The 23461-nt window shown below is 39.5% G+C and overlaps 1 protein-coding gene across 1 annotated transcript in view; it reads right to left on the bottom strand.

Moving 5' to 3' along the window:
- Nucleotides 1-470: 470 nt before the first annotated feature.
- The window catches only part of LOC114551723 (NLR family CARD domain-containing protein 3-like), a 50437-nt gene continuing 27446 nt past the window's right edge, over nt 471-23461 (bottom strand). Inside the window, exons 16-19 of the mRNA XM_028572688.1 lie at nt 3733-3906; nt 3321-3494; nt 1222-1243; nt 471-1031 (exon numbers count right to left, since the gene is read on the bottom strand). Of these exons, the coding sequence (XP_028428489.1) occupies nt 471-1031; nt 1222-1243; nt 3321-3494; nt 3733-3906 (931 nt within the window). The remainder of the gene's footprint in view (nt 1032-1221; nt 1244-3320; nt 3495-3732; nt 3907-23461) is intronic.

Raw genomic sequence — 23461 nt, 5'->3', positions numbered from 1 at the left:
TCATGACCACAGCTTCCATCCTTAAAGGACTGGAAGTGGAAGATGATTACAATGTTCACCAGGAATCTGTTCAATCATTTTGAATTATTTAATACAAAGTTCGTTCATTAGGGACCCTTCGGTATTCATGGAATGGACCAACGGGGGAAAAGAGGGAGGGTCATGTCTTTTTATTCTTTGTCTGTTTTTTAGTCATTTTTTAACTATTATGAATTTGCAAATGAAGCAGTAATAAAAGAAATTGTACATCTTTGCCAAGTGCAAACCAGTTTAGAAGGCATCAATACATTGTTGGGGAGGGTCATAGAAAAATGTATTGACGGTGAAGGGAGGGTCAAGTCTATTTTGACTAAAGATCGCAAAACTCCTCCGGTAGCCACTCAAATAAAAAACTAACAGTCACTTAGTTTATAACAATAACCTGAAATATTTGTATTTCTGTAAGTGTGATCCTGTAAAGACTCAACTGATCAGCAGTGAGAAGCAGGAGGAGACTCTCCGTCCAACACAGAACACAGAGATACTGAGGCACCAGAAGAAGTGAACGAAAACCCAAACCCAGGATAGAGAGGCTGAGTGAATGTGGTGTTGAAGGTGTAGATGTGGATCAGTGAGTCAGAGGAGACTGAGTAGAAGGACAGAGAGCCAGCCGGACAGTCCACATACACTGCTACTCTACCAGAGACAGAGGAGGAGATGGTTGTTCCTCTCTTATTATGCCAGACAAAGTAACCATCATCAAAGCAGAACAGACGCCAGGACTGATCATTCCTTCCAAACGAACAGTCATCACTGTCTCCTCTCCTGCTGATTCCTCTGTAACTCACTGCTATAGAAACATCTCTTCTCCTCTCAACCTCCCAGTAACAGCGACCAGTCAGATAATCTCTACACAGCAGCTGAGGCCAGGGGTCAAACCTCTCTGGATGATCAGGATATGGTTGATCCTCCTCCACTAATGTCACCGTCCTGTTGTTGTCAGACAGTTTGAGTTTTTTGCTCACTGTGTTTGTGTCCAGTGTGAGTTCACAGGAATCTGACGGAGAGAAGGAGACACAGCACACCTGAGCTTATTAACCAATCAGCACTTTGATGATGACATCAGAGGGTTGAATGAGTGATGTCACAGTTTGATGAATGAAATTAAAAACACACTTACACTTCCTCAGACCTGGTGTCAGCCATCTGACTCCAGCAGGCTCCACCCTGAAAGGACGTTACATCACTCTCACACAGCTTCATTCTGATCAAATGTAGGGTTGGAATGTACTCATTTATATTCATATTTGGGCTGCTTCAGTTTAATTTCCTTTAAAGTGTCCTCAGGACACTTTCCAGATAGAGGAGGTCTAAGTCAATATTTTATTTCATAGTACGCACAACAAAGGTCCTCCTCAGTTGTTCTTATCAGCTTTTCTTATTATAGGTTATTTGATGTGTATGAGAATGTGTTCCGAGCGTACTTTATCATATCATAATGACCAGGTCATGAGAATATTACTGAAACTACAGGTTTTTGTTTTATTCGATGGAGATGTCCATCTCTAGTTCCTGATAAACTGATCTATAGGCTATATGAACACTGTGTTATTCAACCAAAGCTGCATGAAAATAAAAGCCCTACAGAGGGAAATGAATGAGATATGTTATAGAGTACAAATAACAGCGTGTGCCTATTACGTTTGGACAATTATGAATTTGACTTAGACAAAAGTTTTACAAAGTTTATGATGCCCTAACTTAACAACTAGAGAGAGAGAGAGAGAGAGAGAGAGAGAGAGAGAGAGAGAGACACAGACAGCAACATGATCTAAAACTGTCTAATTTGATCCCACTAGGGGATTTTAAACTCATTTTAAGGCTACTTAAAAAAACAATCTTGGGAATCCTTTTCTTGTGTTTAGTACTTTAGTGTTTTCAGTCTACTTGGCACTTTAGTTTAAATATTGTAGAGTACATATTGTGTATACCATTGTAATCTGGTTGTCTGTAACTGATGTTGTGTATTGTCTCTTGAGGTCTCTCTGAATGGGACCCTGTGTCTCATTGAGATTACCTGTATAAATAAAGGTTAAATAACAAAATAAAGAGAGAAATAGAGAGAGCTGATGGTGAGCATGTACGGGGATGTGAATAACCTGATTTCTCTGTGTGCCATGTAGCCTAAACATCATATCCTGAACATGATCAAAAACAGGATAATCCTTATAACTGGAATTTTCATCTCCATTTTAACACATATGATACAAATAACATGCTAGATCTGCGGGTTCAGCTATAGCAGCGTCCATAGCAACCAGCAGTTTAAAGGAGTGGAATACCTATTCAACAGCTGTTGACTCCAGCAAAACCAGAGGTGGGGGTTTGTGCATTTATTTTAACAAAACATGCACGGACATCACTATCACCAAGAGTCACTGCTCAGCTAACCTTTAGTATCTCATGGTTCAGTGTAGACCTTTCTATCTTCCCAGAGAGTTTACATCAACTGTAATAACAGCAGTTTACATACCTCATGATGCTAATGCTAAAATTGCCATGAAAGAACTGGATTCAGCTATTAGTAAACAACAAACTATACACCCCAGAGGCAGCCTTAATTGTTATGGGTGACTTTAACCACTCAAATCTAAAGACTGTACTGCCTAAATTCCATAAAAATGTATCATGCCCCCCAAGAGGAGAAAGGATTTTAGACCAAGTTTACACTAATGTAGCTGATGCATACAAAGTAGTTCCCCTTCCCCATCTCGGACACTCAGAACACCTCACATTGTTATAGTACTTAGCACTAATCAAACATGTGAATCCAACAGTAATGAACTTAGAATTGGGTCTGCACTAAATGCTTGCTCTTGGGGGATTTACTAGAATTGTTGGGTCTTTGTAAATTATAGAGTGTGGTCTAGACCTACTTTATCTGTAAAGTGTCTTGAGATAACTCTTGTTATGAATTTATACTATAAATAAAATTGACTTGAATTCAACTGACATTTAAAACCTCTAGCTAACTAGTCTGCTGAAAGAGTTAATTAATGCTTCATCCACACACTCTTACTGCATAGAAAGCACAATGATTTGTGCTCAGCTAGGCTAAACCTGTCATGGACTTGAGTTGAGACTGATTTGAACCCGGGAAAGAGGGAAAAACAGGATATTTCTTAAAACCACGGACAGTTCCTTGAACATACAAATATCTGTCCAAACTACAGTATATCAATTATTAACAAAAGGGAGTTATCATTTTAGTTCCTGGAGATTTTCTCCTTTAAAATTTCCTACACAAATATCTCCTTTTAATGTCTATCCAGTGTTTGTACCTGAGAGTGTCCAGTCTCCAGAGAGGATCCTCCAGTCCCACTGACAGTAGCTTCACACCCGAGGCTCCCGGATGATTGTAGCTTATGTCCAGCTTTCTCAGATGGGAGGGGTGTGAGCTCAGAGCTGTGACCAGAGAAGAACAGCCTTCCTCTGAGATCAGACAGCCTGAAAGACTGCAAATACACATTTTGGTCCAGATTTAGAATACACCTTTGAAATCATTTGTGTTATTCAATTAGTCAACTACAAAAGCAAATGATAAAAAACCCTCTGGCAAAGTAATTCTCTGAGTCTAATAACTATTGCTGAAGTTTATCGTATCAGCAGACACAAAGCTGCGTCAGCTGTTTATCAACTAAAGTTAATCACATTTTAAATGGTCATCAGTTGAATGGGTTAATGAATCCTAACCTGAGAGTCTCCAGTGAGCAGTGTGGACTCTCCAGTCCAACAGAGATCAGCTTCCCTCCTAAATCCTGCAGGTTGTTGTTACTCAGGTCCAGCTCTCTTAGACTAGAGGACTGGGAGCTGAGAACTGAGGACAGAGCTTCACAGCTTCTCTTCGACAGGTTACAGCCATTTAGTCTGGAGAGACAACAGGACAAAAACAAGTTATTTATATCTAACTCCTGTAGAAAGATATCAGAGTATTTAATGATCAATAAATCTCACTTACAGAGCTTTCTTGGAGGCTTTGACCACTGGCAGCAGCCTCAGAAGAGCCTCTTCGGAAGCACCGTATTCCTTCAGGTCAAACACGTCCAGATCTTCTTCTGATGACAGTAAGATGAAGCCCAGAGCTGACCACTCAGCAGGAGACAGTTTATCTGTGGAGAGACTTCCTGAACTCAGGTACCGTTGGATCTGCTCCACTAGAGAACGATCATTCAGTTCATTCAGACAGTGGAACAGATTGATGCTTCTCTCTGCAGATTGATTCATACTGATCTCTTTAATGTACTCCTCCAGTTTCCTGATTGGTCTTTGAGCTATTTCGTGTCTGTGTCAGCAGACCTTGCAGGATATTCTGATTGGTCTGCAGTGAAAGACCCAGTAGAAAGCGAAGGAACAAGTCCAAGTGTCCATTTGGACTCTGTAAGGCCTTGTCCACAGCACTCTGGTAGAAACGTGTTGATGATGTTTGTTCTTCTGACAGCAGGTTGACTCCAGAGTTGGTGAATGTCAGATGGACATGAAGAGCAGCCAGAAACTCCTGAACACTCAGATGGATGAAGCAGAACACCTTGTCCTGGTACAATCCTCTCTCCTCTTTTAAGATCTGTGTGAACACTCCTGAGTACACTGAGGCTACTGGGATATCGATGCCACACTCTGTCAGGTCTGATTCATAGAAGATCAGGTTGCCTTTCTGCAGCTGCTCAAAAGCCAGTTTTCCCAGAGACTCCATCATCTTCCTGGTTTCTGGACTCCAGGGTGAATCTGTCTCAGCTCCTCCATCATACTTGATGTTCTTCACTTTGGACTGAACCACCAGGAAGTGGATGTACATCTCAGTCAGGGTCTTGGGCAGCTCTTCTCCCTCTCGGGTCTTCAGCACATCCTCCAGAACTGTAGCAGTGATCCAACAGAAGATTGGGATGTGACACATGATGTGGAGGATTCGTGATGTCTTGATGTGGGAGATGATTCTGTTGGCCTGCTCCTCATCTCTGAATCTCTTCCTGAAGTACTCCTCCTTCTGTGGGTCGGTGAACCCTCTGACCTCTGTCACCATGTCAACACATTCAGGAGGAATCTGATTGGCTGCAGAAGGTCGTGTGGTTATCCAGAGGCGAGCAGAGGGAAGCAGATTCCCCCTGATGAGGTTTGTCAGCAGCACACCCACTGAGGTAGACTCTGTAACATCAGTCAGGATTTTAGTGTTGAGGAAGTCCAGAGGAAGTCGACACTCATCCAGACCATCAAAGATGAACACAACCGGGAACTCTTCAATTCTGCAGATTCCTGCTTCTCTGCTTTCACTAAAGAAGTAATCAACAAGTTCCACCAAGCTGTACTTTCTCTCTTTCAGCACATTCAGCTCTCTGAAGGTGAATGGAAATGTGAAGTGGATGTCCTGGTTGGCTTTGTCTTCAGCCCAGTCCAGAGTGAACTTCTGTGTTATGACTGTTTTCCCGATGCCAGCCACTCCCTTTGTCATCACTGTTCTGATTGGTTCATCTCTTCCAGGTGGGGTGTTAAAGATGTCTTCTCGTCTGATTGTTGTTTCTGGTCTGTCCGATTTCCTGGATGCTGTTTCAATCTGTCTGACCTCATGTTCAGCATTGACCTTTGCAGTCCCTCCCTTTGTGATGTAGATCTCTGTGAACATCTGATTCAGAAGGGTATGGTTTCCTGCTTTAGCAATCCCCTCAAACACACAGTGAAACTTCTTGTTTAGGAGAGATTTCAGTTTACGCTTACAAACTCCTGCTGGACGTCCTGAATGAATACATAACAAAAAAGCTCATTAAATAATTTTTTATTGAAAAAAGGAACATACTGTATCTCTGGAGACATTAGTAAACGTCCCATTAGTCCAGCAAGTTAAATATTTAGAGAAATCCTCTTACTGCTCTGTAGACGTTCAGCCAGCTCGTCCTGCTTCATTCTCCTCAAGAAGTGCAGTGTGATCTTCAGAAATTCCTCTCTGCTCCTCCTCTGCTCTTCATCCTCATCCTCTCTCTGTGTCTCTGAGCATTGTGGGTAATCTGGACTCAGAACCTTCTGGATATTCTTCAGCTCATTCTTCACAAAAGTGACAATGTCCTCCTCCAGCAGCTGTAACAGAAGATTATATGAATGACACAATCAAACAGAAATCATGGAAGCAAATATCATATCCATGTTGGACTGACTGAAAATCCACTGGTCTGAAAAGTGCAGCATGGAGATGATTGTGAACAGAATAGATGTAAAAGTAGTTGTTGTACATGTACAGACCATAAATATGGAGTCCAGGTGTGTTTGATGCTGCTTGGCAGACTGGCCACTGGGAACCTCTGAGATCTCCTGGTCCACTCTGTACAGGAATCAGGAAGAATTAGCTCACATCATCTGTCCACACAGACAAACACAAGGTAAATGTCCTGTGACTTAAAGTGTTGCTTAAAACATTTAATCACATGGTTTCCCCTAACATTTAAGTGTTGATGGTGCTGAAATAAAAAAAAAATAAATAAATAAAAAAAGACTAAATAAAATAATACACGTACTGGGGGCAAACACTAAACTCAAGATCTCGACTTTCAAACTCAAGATCTCGACTTTCAAAGTGATGTCAGGAGGAGGCGGAGATTTCCGTGGCCGGCGGCAGCGACTCTTCGGCCGGGCAGGAACAATAGCCTCGTGAGACCATCCTGATCTCGCGAGCTCCAGTTTTCCACTTGTAGATCAGTCTGGCATCTTGAGATAGAGAAAATTTGGAGCCGTTCGCCAAACGACCAGGCCAATAAGCATTAGTTTTGAAGTGGGTTAGGTGGTGATGACAGATGGTTTATCCAATCAGCTAACCAGTATTTTCAGACAGCGATAGCCCTAATTCTGTTAGCTGCTCGCTAATGCTTTACTTCTCTTGGATCCTTCTTTTGGAATATGGACCGGGAACCTGAAATGGTGCCTTTTATTCCTAAATTCTCGTTACACAAACGGCAAATATCCTTTACCGACATGTTGCTTGCTTGCTGAGCTAACAAGCTATTCTTTGCCTGCAGCAGCAGGGGCGGGCTTGTGGTTGTATTTTCATACGCTTCTTGGATCTGTTTGGTTAATTTGGCCCGTCTATCACCAACATAGGTGATAGACAGATGGTTCATCCAATCAGCTAACCAATATTTCCGCCCCTTCCCAAAAGTTTTCCAACGGAAAGTTCCCAGATGGATATGCCGAGCAAATGCGAAGCAATCCATCTGGCGGAGTCGGGTTACAGGAACACAGCTTTGCCTCATGAACCCATTCACTGAAACTTATTCACCGTAACCCCCAGAGTTCGACAAGTCGATACATACCCTTCTCATCTCCGTGCGTGCTGTAAGGCTGTCTGACACCGCCAGCGGCATCAGGCCAGCACAGAACATGCAGATGAATGGTTCCAGTAATCCTACTGCTCCAAATTGTGACAAAAGTGACAAAATAACGCCAACATGTTCCTATTTACATGTTGTGATTTGTAGGGTCACAGCGTGTACAAAAAACAACGTAACATGAGAAACAGCCATCTTCTAACCGTAAACAAACCGGGAACTATATTCTCAGACAGGTTGCTGCAAAGCAAATCATTCCGCCCAAGTACTATATTCTGATGCCTGAGAATATAGTTCCCGATTTTTTTACGGTTAAAAGACGGCTGTGTCTCACGTTACGTTGTTTTTTGTACACGCTGTGACTCTACAAATCACAACATGTAAATAGGAACATGTTGGCATTATTTTGTCAGTTATTGGGAGCAGTAGGATTACTGGAACCAGTTACCTGCATGTTCTGTGCTGGCCTGATGCCGCTGGAGCCGTCAGAGAGTTTAACGGAGATGAGAAGGGTATGTATCGACTTGTCTAACTCTGGGGGTTACAGTGAATAAGCTAAATTCCCAATAAGTCGGCGTGTTCCTTTAAGTGCCCAGATTCAAATGGCAGAAGTCTTTTTATGGCAAATATTGTCTTGACACAGGTGACACAAACTCTTACCAAGGGTCGCTGGTTCTCCAGGGGGGATGTGCAATTGAAGTTACTCTGGAACGGGCACTCTGAGGTGCATATAGTACAGGCCAAAAGTTTGGACACACCTTGAAGTAATAGCCATTTTCATGATTATTTACATTGTAGATTTTCACTGAAGGCATCAAAACTATGAATGAAAACACATATGGAATTATGTAACAAAAAAATGTGAAATAACTGAAAACATGTCTTATATTTTAGATTCCTCAAAGTAGCCATTCTTTGCTTTTTTTGATAACTCTGCAAACCCTTGGTGTTCTCTCAATGAGCTTCATGAGGTAGTCACCTGAAATGGTTTTACCTTCACAGGTGTGCCTGGTCAGGGTTAATTAGTGGAATTATTTCCCTTATTAAAAAAAAAGCAAAGGGTGGCTACTTTGAAGAATCTAAAATATAAGACATGTTTTCAGTTATTTTACACTTTTTTGTTAAGTACATAATTCCATATGTGTTCATTCATACTTTTGATGCCTTCAGTGAGAATCTACAATGTAAATTGTCATGAAAATAAAAAGGAAACGCATTGAATGACAAGGTGTGTCCAAACTTTTGGCCTGTACTGTACATCCCTACTATCCCCCTGGTATTCCCAGTTGGAGAAGAACATTTGGGAAGAATTTTTGCCATTCATGATTTTTCATGGCAAATAGTGTCCTGACCCTATGGCTATGGGAGATTTAAAATGCTTTTTAATGGGGCTAAAACACCAGTTAAAATTGGACCAAACCAGGTCCAATATTAAGATGAGAGCTACAGTTGAAGACTGGTCTTACTGGACAGCTTTCAGATGTGAGAATATAAATATATGTGAAGAAGAAAGATGATGAAAATAAATTTCAAAACTTTTCTGGATACATAAAAGCTGAAACATGAATCAGCAATATTAGATTATTATTAACAGCTTGTCTCTTTTCAGCAGAGGGTTCTTGACATTTAAAGTCCATATAGCGACCTTTTGACCAGTCGCTCTTGAAGGACACACAGCTGGGTTCAGGTTCAGCAGAGTCTGGTCTTTGATGGATACTGTTACACAGAGCAACACAGTCTCACTCCCTACTCGTCAAATGTACGACGTATGGTCAAGGACCCTGGCATCAAGTTTCAACGAAATAGGGGTACCCTTGACGTTATTTTTCGACGAGGGGGTCCGTCAGATAGACATTCATGTTATTCCCTCACCGTCGGATATCGCCGAAAGAAAAGCACACGCCCCCCGCCCCTTAACTTGAAATCTGTGACAGTTATTGGTATTTTTAGCCCAATAACCGCTGTTTTAATCAACATTATTCACGAGATATTATCATGGTTTATATGTATTTCTTTTAATGTTATTATTTTGGTATATTTCGGCCAGGGAAGCAGGATTGCTTTTTTGTTGATTTATATTTTTTAAACTATAATGCTACATCTATCAACATTTATTTAGATGTTATCATGGTATTCATTTCTTTACTTTAATAATATTATTTCGGTCTTATTACCGGTGAAATATTACAGTATATGCTGTAATACAGAACATTACGATATGATCCGAGCAGGAAGCATTCAAAGCCGATAGGCCTATCCCACAATGCAATGCGGCCATTCATTTCAAAGAATCGGGCAGCGATCAGCTGGTCTTTAACGCCAGGATCGCTTCAATATACATATATACAGTCAGTGGTTAGTATCACTTCAATATACATATATACAGTCAGTGGTCAGTATCACTACAATATACATATATACAGTCAGTGGTCAGTATCACTTCAATATACATATATACAGTCAGTGGTCAGTATCACTTCAATATACATATATACAGTCAGTGGTCAGTATCACTACAATATACATATATATACAGTCAGTGGTCAGTATCGCTTCAATATACATACATACAGTCAGTGATTGTGTCACCAGCAACAACACGTTGCTCAGTTTTGTTCCAGTAAGTTATGAACCATAATAACGTTTAAACGAATCCGCGAAAACTCCGGAAGTGACGTAGTACGTCCCGCTCGGCGGATACGAAGATAAAAATATATAGGCCTAACATTCGTAATATTAATGTTTTTTTCTAATGTTGTATTTGAGGAGTTAAACAATAAAGATAGTTATAATATTAAAATACAGTTTCATGTATTTGTCTACGTTTAAACGAATCCGCGGAAGTGACGTGGAAATTCCACATTTCGTCTGTGAAAGAATGTTCCACGTTGTACGTGAGAATTTACACAATAAAATACTAATAATGAAAAAATTGTGTTTTATATTTAGCACTTTGATTTGCCTTATATATACTATATAAAATACCTACAGTTGAGTGTTTAGAAACACAGCCTAATGGCTTGTTTGACTAATTTGCATTTGTTTTGAATTGTACTGTTGTGAAAAACAATAAACTATATACAAAGAGAAGCATTTTTTATTTTATTTTCCATACATAGTTATTTAAAAACGCAATTTTCTAATTTTGCAGTTGATGAATATTAATAGCAAAGACTAAAGGGGAAAAACATGAGTATATTTATGTGTGGGACTTAGTTTGATTTAAAATCACACTGCATTATTAGTTGTTTTAAATAAATTACTTTTTTGAAATATCAATTTATGGTAGGCCTAACATATTCAGATTATATTCAGATTATATTCAGAAGATGATCCTCATATCAATCACCGTGGTTACAGCTTGTAGCCATCCTTTGTAGCCTTTACTGAGACTACTTTTTCTAAATTAAGAAGGGACTAGTTTTAAGAAGCATTTTCAGGAAATTAAAAGGATAAGCAGATTGTTACCGAGGTTTTTGTTCACTGAGTAAGATGTATATAGCTTTGTTTGGGTATGTATACATATACAACATTTGTATATATATGGCATTTTTGGCACACTTCTACCTCAGCACTACTGCACAAAGACAAAACTCACACATCTCATTCAACCATTTTACAAGCTGAGAAAAGGGTCATGACATGGGTCAGAGCAGTGGTTCCCAACCTTTTTTCCTTGGTGCCCCCCCCCCTACTCATGTCTAAGAAAAGCTGACCCCCCTCTTTGAAACTGAAGTTGAGGTAACTCTGGAGATAGAGCTGGGTCAGAGGATATCAGAGGTCATAAATGATGAACCAATCCATCGGCTCTGCTCCTATAGGCCCAATGGTGTTCATATGGACAACATGCACCTTTGGCTGGAAGGCCCGTGTTGAAAGTGTGTGTTATCATTTTAGAGCAGACACCCACGGTGAATCAGATGGTTTATGTTATACAAGGCTGCATTACAGAGAATTTTATTATGACTCTCATGAAGGTTGTGTAGAGGAATAGAAACCAGTCTCTCCAGGCAAGCACACAGAATATGGTCTGCTCTATCTTTATTCTCCATGCCAAGTATGAGCTCTTATCCTCTGGCAGAAGATATGGGTAAACTTAACATTTCTAAACTATAAAAACGTTGATGATGATATAGGCCTAATTTGGACCTACCTCAATTAAAACTTTAAATAATGTTGCTTGAGATTGAGGGTGTGCAATAGCTTCATGATATGAAGCATGGTTGTGTTGCTCTTGTCACTGTTTGTGAAAGATGAGCAATAGATTGTTGCTGTGTGATGTGCTTCAGTCTAGCCTATATCACTTTGTTCATGTTGTTTTTTATTGTAAGTATGTCAGCTGTATGATAAAACAATATGTCAAGTGTTATTTGTGAAGCATTTGAACTCAAGGCAAATATCCCTCTGGGGACAATAAAGTATCTCCTGCTAAGTGGTCTCCATGATGTGTAAAAATTAAAACGTTGTTGTAGGACTATAGCAAACACATCGTTGGAAAGGTCTCAACCTGGAGAGGAACATATGTCAGTCTGAAGAGGATACATTACTCCTGCTTTGAAATATTGACCTCTGAACCTTGAACCCAGTACATGTATGAAGGCCTGTCATTTAGCAACAGAAGGTTCTACACACATAAAACCAGCTGTTATAGAAAGCTCTGGACCTCAGCTGTCATGTAGATATGGTCACCAAATTACCTACTGTAAGCACTGTCAAATATGGTAATAAGCTATTTTCACCTATTTAACGATTCGATTTTTAAAATCTGATGACACCAGTGTGTTCTCTATCCCAAAAAACCCCAGGGTGTATCCAAAATTATACACTGCCAACTTCTACTTATGAGAAATATACCAATATACTTTAAAACTACAACTCCCATAACAAACGCCACAGAAGCTGTTACAAAGCTTGAGCACTTGTAGTTTTTCCGATATTGAAGCGATCCTGGCGTTAAAGACCAGCTCATCGCTGCCCGATTCTTTGAAATGAATGGCTGCATTGCATTGTGGGATAGGCCTATCGGCTTTGAATGCTTCCTGCTCGGATCATATCGTAATGTTCTGTATTACAGCATATACTGTAATATTTCACAGGTAATAAGACCGAAATAATATTATTAAAGTAAAGAAATGAATACCATGATAACATCTAAATAAATGTTGATAGATGTAGCATTATAGTTTAAAAATATAAATCAACAAAAAAGCAATCCAGCTTCCCTGGCAAAAACTGCTGGAGATACAAGCAGCAACTAAAACAAGATTAACACAAAGAAGTTCAATGAACTATACAAAAAACTTGGTTAAAAAGCTAAAACACCAGAGAATATATTGGACAGAACAAGATCCAATATTTACCTAAAGTCAAGAGTTGAAGACTGGTTTAACTGAAAAACTTTCAGATGTGAGAATATAAATGGATGTGAAGAAGAAAGATGCTGAAAATAAACTCCAAAAACTCTCTACATAAAAGTTAAAACATAAATCAGTAATATTATAATAACAACAGCTTACCTCTTTTCAGCAGAGGGTTGCTCTCCTTTAAAGTTAATGAGGCCTTGATGTGACTGGTCACTCTTCATAGACACACAGCTGGGTTCAGGTTCAGGATCAGGATCAGGATCAGGATCAGGTTCAGGAGACTCTGGTCTCTGCTGGATCCTGATAAAAAAAAAAACATTTATTGAGGGTCACATGGTCTCCCTGCACAAAATATAATATTAATATGAATATGTATGGCGGCCTGATTAATAACAATTAATTGCCAATAATGCTTTACTTTATGTCCAAAACTCAATACAAATATCTTTTGAAATCAGAATTAAAAAAATCTAAATATAATATTTCAAAATGTCTAAACAGAAAGATATTTTGAGTGAGACAAGAAATTATTTATCAAAAATATTTTCATTTCAGTCATCAACTACAATAATTCCTTTCCACAAAAAAACACTTTATTTGAAGGAGTGTGCATGAAACTAACATGACACAAAACAACCCAGACGGGACGTAGTTCCATCCAATGAGACCTCACCTCAATCTTCTTCTTAACATTTCTATTTCACTTTCCATTGCAATTCTCTCCTTCTGCCATTCAAGTCTCTCCATCAATCCTCTCTCCTCCATTTCTATTCGCCCCTCAAGGTCAGGTCGCCTTGTTTTTTAAAGTAGTGGTGTCTCCATGGATCGGTTACTCTTCATTGACACACAGCTGGGTTAATGTTCAGGTACAGGTTCAGCAGGGTCTGGTCTCTGATGGGTCCTGTTGGAAAGAGAGGAAGACCACTTTTTAATCTCCAGAAACATAAGCTGCAGGAGCAGGGACGTAGCACAAAATTCTGGTCCCTGTAGAAAGGCATTTTCTATGGGCCCCTCCCCGCATCCACAGCTATTGATTCTAGCATCTTTTTGGGCCCTCCTCACGAGGGCCCTGGTACTCAGTCCCCTTTTTCCCCCCAGTCCGACGCCCCTGTGCAGAAGAAACTAGAAGTTATCAAGCAGAAAATGAAGTCTGAAGCTCTTCAGTGAATGATTTCTGTTCTCTGCTCATCCTGCTCTGTCGTCCATTTTCTTTCTGGGAGAACAGGGACATTGGAAAGACTCCAGGGGCCTCATTTATAAACCCTGTTACGCAAGAAAAAGTTGCTTTAAGCAGGGTGAAATTTGCCGTCGCAACATTCCTCGCAAAAGTCGGGATTTATAAAGAATTTCCATCGTAAAAATGCGTCCAGTTTTCTGCAACCTTTTGATCATGCGTGTGATCGTGCGTAATGCTCCTAAGGTTTTGTAGACTGCGTTTTAGTGACCTCCGATGGTATGCATGTTTTATCGAACTCAACCCAGTTTTTGTTTCCCTGAACCCAACAATCCCGTTCTTTCCAAGACAACCCAGAGCCAGTCGCGGTGCCCGGCGAGGGGCTGCCAGCAACGGGGAGAGGCAGGGGCTCCTCCCACACCGTGCAGCGGGCGCTAAAGGAGACTTTTAGCATCAATAAGAACGACAAAGGCACCTGACCAAACATCTGTATTTTATGAGATGGGAGTGAGAATCTGTTGATGTGAGCACACTAACTTTTAATAATAAAGAAAAAATATGCTATTTATTATTTCTTCTAACTAACTCATCGGCCTTGGCTCATTTTCTTTGAAGAACATAACAAATAACGTATTTTCAATGACTGCACACGGTACAACCGCCTACACATAACTATTACAAGGTGTTCGGGTCTGGACCCGTGTGTAATAATTGTATGTGCTATGAAACTTAACTGTGTCCTCCTCCTAACTGTGTGTTTGTGTGTGTGTGTGTGTGTCTGTGCATCTGTGTGCGTCTATATGTGGGCATGTCCGATTGTAGGTGTCTGTGTGTGTGTGTGTTGTCTTTCTGCACCTGCTATTCCCACAAAAAGTTACAAAATTGTTACATTTCAAGCTCTTTCACCTGTTCTGAATAAGTTCTAAGGAATAAGCACCAATAATGATCAAATATCTTGTTTATATTTATTTACCTTTTTTATAATTGAATTTCCTTGTTTTCTCACAAAAACAGAAATGATCATATGATCGTAAATGTGATCTCACAGGGGTAAATGGCAAATATGAACCATAAATGACGTATATATCATTGGTAATTGAGCTAAATCTGTTAAGTAAAATATGAACACCACACAAGGGTTAAGGCTTCCAAACAGGATTTTGTTTAGATGTTCTACCTCTGAGCACCTCGATCTCACAATCGATGAATCGTGTTTCATGATTGGTCATCAAGGGCTCCTTTACAAGGCTGCAATATTCATTGATTGATTAACATGGACCTTATTAGGACAAATATGGGACGACCTTGGGAGGAGCATGAGGCTCGTGCACAACCGCATAAGGTAACACACGTCCGTATTTATAACGAGAAGAGTGCGTACAGGTGTGTACCGCAAGGTGTTATAAATCAGAATATTGTTTTTGTCTACAAAAATTCAGAGTTTTTGGCACACAAAATCTTTCAGAATATAATCTACGCAGTTTTATAAATGAGGCCCCAGGACTAATGTCACCTTTCTGTCCTCTAATGGAGACAAAACTCCATCATGACAATCGATCTCCCCTTTCTGTCCTGTGCATCCTCCTCCACACATCAGTACCAGAGGCATTTAGGTCACTACATTTTATTCTGAAAGGTTCCAAAGGAAACAGTAGAGTCCTGTTGTGTCTAACTTTACGCTCGTGAAGACGATGGTTTGTTTTCTGATAGCAGAAGAAATTTTTACAATTAGAGCTTTGTTTCTTCTCGCTGTCTAACTGTGGTTGTTGTCAGTGTGTATTGATTCAAGACTCCATTATGACAACAACTAGGTCTCACGGCAGTGATATGGTCACGTAATTTAATCTATTGAGTCGTGTACAGGACACGTTTATATTGTGTTTTTTCGTGATATCAGCACGTTTTTTAAACTAATGTATTTCAATGGGAAGCCTCTTTTGTGATCACAGCAAGGTTATTATCGTTAACGAAAATGAACGAAATAACGAAAACTAGGTGGGAAAAAACATTGTCATTAACTGAAATAAAAATAAAAATGAGGCATTACAAAAAAAAATAACTAAACTAAAACTGTAATGTCTGTTTGCAAAACTAACTAAAATAAATGATCGAGTAAATGTCCTTAGTTTTCGTCTTTGTCAATGTCTTTCATAGAGCAAATGACGTTATATATTTCTGACCATGACATTTCCCATACACACCTATAGTTTCCGACTGGAAATTCCATGTCAAATTGAACACATGTCCATGCCCCTCGCCTGGTATCATCATAGCGGTACTGAAAGTTGGAAGAAAGCAGCAGAGACCTGTTTGATTATGACTGTGTCAGATAGAAGTGCCTTGCAGTGGAAGGTGGTAAAATATGTGGACAATCTATTACAGGGAAAAATCCCACGAATTTGAAAGTAGCCTACATTTGAGAAGCGCACACAAGGAGGCTAACCTAGCTTACCTTAACAAGGTAAAAGGAGAATGCAAAGCCCACCTCCCCAAAACAGAAGCTAATAACCCTGGTACAGGGCACGGATGTATGGATACAGGGCCAGACAGCATGACAGAGACAAAACTTTACTCAAACCAAAGTTCAAAACACCTGTTCATGTCTGTCTTCTTTGGTCTGTTGGCTATTTACGTTTTTTCCTGGAACACGTCACTACACATTTTCCACTTACTGCTGTTGTGTAGGCTGTTTACATATCTGTGCTCATCATCATATTAGCATTGTTTGTACTGGTGTTATTGTTGAATACATTGTGAATACATATTTCTAAAATTGTATGTTTTTGTTGAGTTTTTATTACACAATACTTTTTCTGACCTTTTTGAAACCCCCGACAAATAACCCATATTACGAAAAAGACTAAAACTAAGACTAAAGCTAATAAAAACTAAACTAAAATTAAGCATTTTCAAAAAAAAAAAAAAAAAAAAGTAAACTAGCAAACCCGCCTTAAAAACTAATTAAAACTAAACTGAATTTAAAATCAAAAAGTCAAAACAAAATGAAAAAAAAAAAAAAATAATGAAAAATGCAACACTAAAATAACCTTGGATCACAGCACAATTCTTTCTGCCAGTCTGGCTGCAGTAGATAAGCTGTATACAGCTTTGCTATTATTGGTATTTTTAGCCCAATAACTGCTGTTTTAATCAACATTTACTGTATTCACCAGATCTTTTCATGGTTTATGGGTTTTTAATTTGATTATTTCGGTCTTATTACCAGGGAAGCTGGAATGCTTTGTTGTTAATGGATATTTTTAAAACTATAATGCTACATCTATCAACATTTATTTAGATGTTATCATGGTATGCATTTCCTTATTTTAATGATATTATTTTGGTCTTATTACAGGTGAAATATTACAGTATGCTGTAAGACAGAACAGGGGCCGAGTGGGGCGAATTTGAAGCCCATTAGCCACAATACAACGTGGGCATTCATATCAGAGAATCTGACAGCAATCAGCGGGTCTTTAACGCCAGTATCGCTTTAATATACATATATTTAACCAGTGGTCTAGTCACCAGCAACAACACGTTGCTGAGTTTTGTTCCAGTAAGTTATGCACCATAATAACGTTTAAAGAAAAATCAACTGAATACTGCGCCCCACTCGGCCCCTGTTCTGTCTTACAGCATACTGTAACGCTCACGTTGACTTCACATTAGTCATTAGTAACACACTGTCAGATAAATGGAGGACAATAACAAGTACAAGCTTTCCTTCTGAGATTAAAGCAAGTATTCAGACATGTTACTGCAGTAAAAGTACTAATAGCACAGTGTGAAGTCTGCTTGCTGTTCTCTGGACTTTAACAGAGAAAACCTCAGCAGAGAACTCCACATTACAGACAGCACATTGAGAGCCAAAGGGGCATCACTGTGTTTCATCATTTAACAGGAGAGCCAGAACTAACCGGTTTCTAGCTGAACTCAGCTTCGTCAGGAGGAGGAAGAGGACAGAAAGAATCCCGGAGAACCAGAAACACTGACTAAAGAGATCAGTGGAGCGAAGAGGAGCTACACTGAAAAGATGCAGAACAAGTTTTCAGATAACAAGGCTGCGTCAGAGCAGACAGGCCTGCAGGACATCAGCTGCCTGATAATAGGCTTGTTGGAGATGAGCTGCGCCTCGCCTGTAAAGTAGACGAGAGCAGGCGGCAGTAGCTTGTACACAGTCTCCAGCTGTTTTTATTATGACAGAGTAGCTGTCAAAATGCTTCAAATGTGATCTGTTGTTGATTTTAAGTCTCTCTGACTTCTAACGTCACACAACATGTGTTATGTACAGTAAAGCCTTTAAATCAGACAAATAGCAGCTAAAATCCCTCCAATTCAAAATTCTGAACCAATCAGCTGTTAGATCAGCTGAGAGGCCGGCGTTTCCCAGCATGCCCTGGGTCCGCATGGGTCTTGCAGTTGGTGAAAAGCTGCCTTGATCTCGTGAGGTTATCATTGACCACGTGTGCATGATGGCAGAGCAAGTCTGAATCAAGTCGGACGCAAATTTAACCGGCATGCAACGGGGGGCGATCACCGGTGATCAATTCTGCGCAGACCTGACTCATCTCCAAAGAGCCTAATAACTGGATGGATTATCATAGAGAGGGCGTGTCTGTGGAGAGAAGGCTCGGCCCAGACAAACATTTTCATTCAGATACCTGGAGGTCAGAGGTCAACACACCCCTTTGAAAATGGACATGCCAGTTTCCTCCTCGCCAAAATGTTGCCTAACTTTATAACCTGTTTCAGCTTCATCTGGAGGAAGAGGAGGAGGAGGAGGAGGAGACAGAAAGAATCCTGTAGAACCAGAAACACTCTGACAACAGAGAGACTTTCCACACATCGAGTTACAACATGTTTAAAATGTGATGAACAAACTTTATTGTTAAACTGACTCAGTGATGCAGTGGAAGTACTCCAAACTCTTAATACTACACGGTGAAAATACTCAGTCCACCGTCCTGCACGCTGTCAGATAAATGGAAGACAATAACAAGTACAAGCTTTCCTTCTGAGATTAAAGCAAGTATTCATGTTACTGCAGTAAAAGTACTAATAGCACATTGATGACTTGTTACTGCAGTAAAAGTACTAATAGCACATTGATGACATGTTACTGCAGTAAAAGTACTAATAGCACATTGATGACATGTTACTGCAGTAAAAGTACTAATAGCACATTGATGACATGTTACTGCAGTAAAAGTACTAATAGCACATTGATGACATGTTACTGCAGTAAAAGTACTAATAGCACATTGATGACTTGTTACTGCAGTAAAAGTACTAATAGCACATTGATGACTTGTTACTGCAGTAAAAGTACTAATAGCACATTGATGACATGTTACTGCAGTAAAAGTACTAATAGCACATTGATGACATGTTACTGCAGTAAAAGTACTAATAGCACATTGATGACATGTTACTGCAGTAAAAGTACTAATAGCACATTGATGACATGTTACTGCAGTAAAAGTACTAATAGCACAGTGGGAAGTTCCAGTAGCTGGCTGAGCAGATAACTAACATGGAGAGAAAACAGACAGACTCTCTGGTCCCTGAACTCAACACAATATGAAAATGAAAAAGTGAAAGACTTACGTACTGGACTGCTCTGATTGGAGGGTTTCTCACGCTGCAGCTGGACCTGGAAGACCTCTGGGACACCGAGACATCTTATCGTGTGTCGACTGAAACCTTTGTCTCTTATAGCAAAACAACAAACATGTTTCAGCTTCATCAGGATGAAGAGGAGGAGGAGGAGGAGACAGAAAGAATCCTGTAGAACCAGAAACTGACAACAGAGATCAGAGGAGCAGTAACTCTTTATAACAACCAGCAGTGATGAATGGGAAATTAAATTTCAATTAAAAGTTATTTTAACTGTTAACAAACAACAACATGATGATTTATAATGTTACTGATTATTGGTGTTGTCATTTGTTATTTTAGAGAGAAATACCAAAATAAAGAACAATCCAACTAACCCAAAGTCCCCAGTTTGTCTTCATCTCTGAAGTGGTGAGTGACGTCATGGCGCCCTCTGGTGACATCATCAGGAACTACAAGCAGATCTCCAACAAACATATTCACACATTAAAACATGTTTACAGCTTTTATTAGTTTCATTTCTATGTTTTTCTCTTACATACTCACCCTACTTTTTAAATTACATTTTATTTATTTAGTTGGTAATACTATATCCCTTTTTTAAATCATTTTTATTATATATACATACATTATTTTAATTATTTTAAAAAGTTAATCCTTGTATTTAATTTCTTCGTATAAAGACAGTAAATCTGAAAGATAAAAAATGTTTTTATGATTGATTTTCTGTCCTTTGATGTGATGTATTGCTCCTCTAATGGATCCATGTGAGGAATGAGGATGTAATGGAGGTATGAGAGTGTAATGGTGATGTAATGGAGGTGTGAGAGTGTAATGGTGATGTAATGGAGGTGTGAGAGTGTCATGTGTTCCTCTGAGATGAAGTGAAGGACTAAATGGTTGAATCCAAGCTGCAGCAGTGCTGCTGTGTGCTGTCATGGTGTCTGATCAACAGAGAGAGCAGACAGACTCCAGGAGGACACATTTAAAAGATGCTTCTCCTGAAAGAAGAACTAAAGAACCAGCAGTCAGCTGGCTGCTTGTTCTGGAACATTCTCTCAGACACACGTTGGACCAACTGACCTCCATCTTCTCTAAATTATCTCTAAATAACACCAAGGATTCACTCTCATCCAGCACATATTAACTCACTATTTCTTCTATCATATATTATATATGTTCACACATCAGGATCCCAAAAACTATGTACACATAGGCAGGATTTATGGGGGGGCTTTTTACAAGGTTCTGTTAATTATTTTAAGGTTTTTGTCACTTTTTCAGACATTTTTGCTGCTTTTGTTTTGTTGTTGAGTTTTAATCGCCTTTTTGGACAATTTTTGCCGTTTTTGCTGCTCTTTTTTCTATGTTTTTTGGGTATACGTGCAGTTTAGTGTCCCAAATTCCCCTTAATATAACCCCGTTTGTACAGGTCCCCTGACCAATCAGCTATCCTAACCTTAACCACTCGAGGTCAAATGCTAACCCCAACCAATGGAGCTGCTTTGTAGGGCGGGTCTTGATGTGGCCAGAGTGGAATTTGGGACACTAAACTGCACGCAGACCATGTTGTTGTTGCTTTTTTCAGAGTTTTAGTCGCCTTTATGTAATATATTTTGTGACAATTTTTGACTTTTTCCGATATTTTAGCCCAAAGTCCACAGAGGCAGCATGGTCGGTAACTTAACTTCATCAGAGCCAGCTGTAAATGACGATTGCATTTCATTGGACAATTCTGTCTTATAATGACAATAAAGCCAAACGTTGAACATTGAACCTTTTAGCAGCAACATTACAGTTGTGTTGTGTCCCACTTTACTCTGATGGAGACAACAGTTTCTTTTCTGACAGCTGGAGAAAGGAAATAAAGATCAGCTGTTTGATTCCAGTAAATCACCAACATGGAGATGTATCTTCAACACAAGAGTCCTTAACACTTTCTCAGGAAATAAGACGTGAAGTAGAAACATTATATTTAACATTACAGAGCCAGAAACTAACCCTGAAGAGACCAAAGTCTAACGTGTTTTTAAAATATCAAACAGCAACTTACAGTTTCTTCAAAAAGTCCAAAGAGTTGATGAAGAAGAGGGTATATTTCCACCTGGAGAGAAATGTCTGACACAGGTGAGCTGTTCCCTGAATGAGTCCCAGCTCCACCTGTCAGGAAGCAGACAGGAAGGGCTGCAACAGGAGCAGATTTTCACAATAAAAGGACATTTGGACTGTTGCCACTCCGTTACTGACTGAAAGATTTAATAACTGTAGACACTGACTACTCATTACACAAGCTGAACATGTTTCCCAAAATATGAAATCCATCCCCACCTCTGTCTTCTTTCCGCACTGATACCAACAGTCAAGTCTTCAACACAAACATATTAATGTAAGAGTGAATCAAACCTCCAACAGACCCAACCAAACAGCTTTTCTGTCACACAATATGAAAATGAAAAAGTGAAAGACACGTACTGACTGCTCTGATTGGAGGGTTTCTCACGCTGCAGCTGGACCTGGAAGACCTCTGGGACACCGAGACATCTTATCGTGTGTAAAAGTTAAACCGAAAGTCCACAAACATACTCACAGTAACTTTATTCTTTTATTGTGAAAACAGACATAATTCAAAACTAAACATGACACAAGTCAATGGCATTTCTACAATTTCATGACAGCTTCCATCTTTAAAGGACTGGAAGAAGTTTAAAATGTTCACCAGAAATCTGTTCATCATGAATGTGCCGCAGTCATTTACGGTAATTACTAATTGAACAATGCACAACAGTAGATTAAACGCCACAGACATGACTACATTACTAAAACACATGTAAAGTGGAAGAAGTTTACTAGGGCTACACGATATGAGAAATATATGTTGTTGAATATCACAATAACGATATTACTTGCAATGAATAAACAGATACAGTTTTTCAGTTCTGCTGCTTTCAGTATTCTGCCAAAATACAACTGCTTGTTGAATTTAAAACTAATGATGTGGAAATAATTTCAAACTTTATTTAATTGAACACTGAATTGGATACAAACAATGATTTATTTTTCAAGTGTAATTTTCTACTGATTTTGTCTTTCAACTAACAAAACATCTCGGAGCAGGGCTGAATTCAAGTCCACGTTTGTCGAGTCCAAGACCAGGACTAGTTGAGACCAAGTCAAAACCGAGTCCAACTGAGAGAGAGTCAAGACCCATAAGTGATCAAAGTAGGCCATATTATTTACTTGAAGTATACCTATTTCACTTAAGTCACATAAAAGCTGAAACTTTACACGTTAGATGTTGAGTCTTTATATTCTGTAGAACCACATGTTGTGTAACAACATTCTGGACTGCCAATGGAAAATATTACCCTGAAAATCCAGAGTTCTCGCGAGAGCACAATTTGAATTTTCTCAGCAAGTTACTCTGGCATGGAGTAATGCTGCTCATTAACTATGCACTTGTATCTGGGCTGCACCAATCACACCAGTGTATCTGATATAGGAGGGCCAGAGGCAAGCTAAACAGATGACAACAGTTTAATCTACCATTTAGCTCCGCTGGTAGCTAAGTGTATGGGGCTCTGGATACCTCACTCCATGTGTTGTTGTGATTGGTCGTAGTGTTATCCAATTGCGTGGAGTGAGATTTTCAAATGCACGCTTGGTGCCGCCCCTCAAGATTGGCGACTTTCATTTCTCGATGTCAGACCCTTAATCCTTTTGGATTTGGGTCTGGATTTCCAGGCTAGGAAAATGTAACAATTAACAAGCAACACAGGTGTTAATAAAAAATTGATATGTTCACATTCTTGAACTGAAAAAAAGCATATCGTGCAAGACTCAGACCAGACCAACTAGAATATTTGGTGAGTCCAAGACAAGTCCGAGTCGAAAGACCAACTAGTCCAAGACAATAGAAATACAACTTGAGTCCGGACTCAAGTACTACAGCCTTTTCTCCGAGT

Source organism: Perca flavescens, unplaced genomic scaffold (genome assembly GCF_004354835.1).
Source record: "Perca flavescens isolate YP-PL-M2 unplaced genomic scaffold, PFLA_1.0 EPR50_1.1_unplaced_scaf_4, whole genome shotgun sequence".
Lineage (NCBI taxonomy): Eukaryota > Metazoa > Chordata > Actinopteri > Perciformes > Percidae > Perca > Perca flavescens.
The sequence above is the reverse complement of the archived record's forward strand: the minus strand, read 5'-3'. Positions and strand labels throughout refer to the sequence as shown.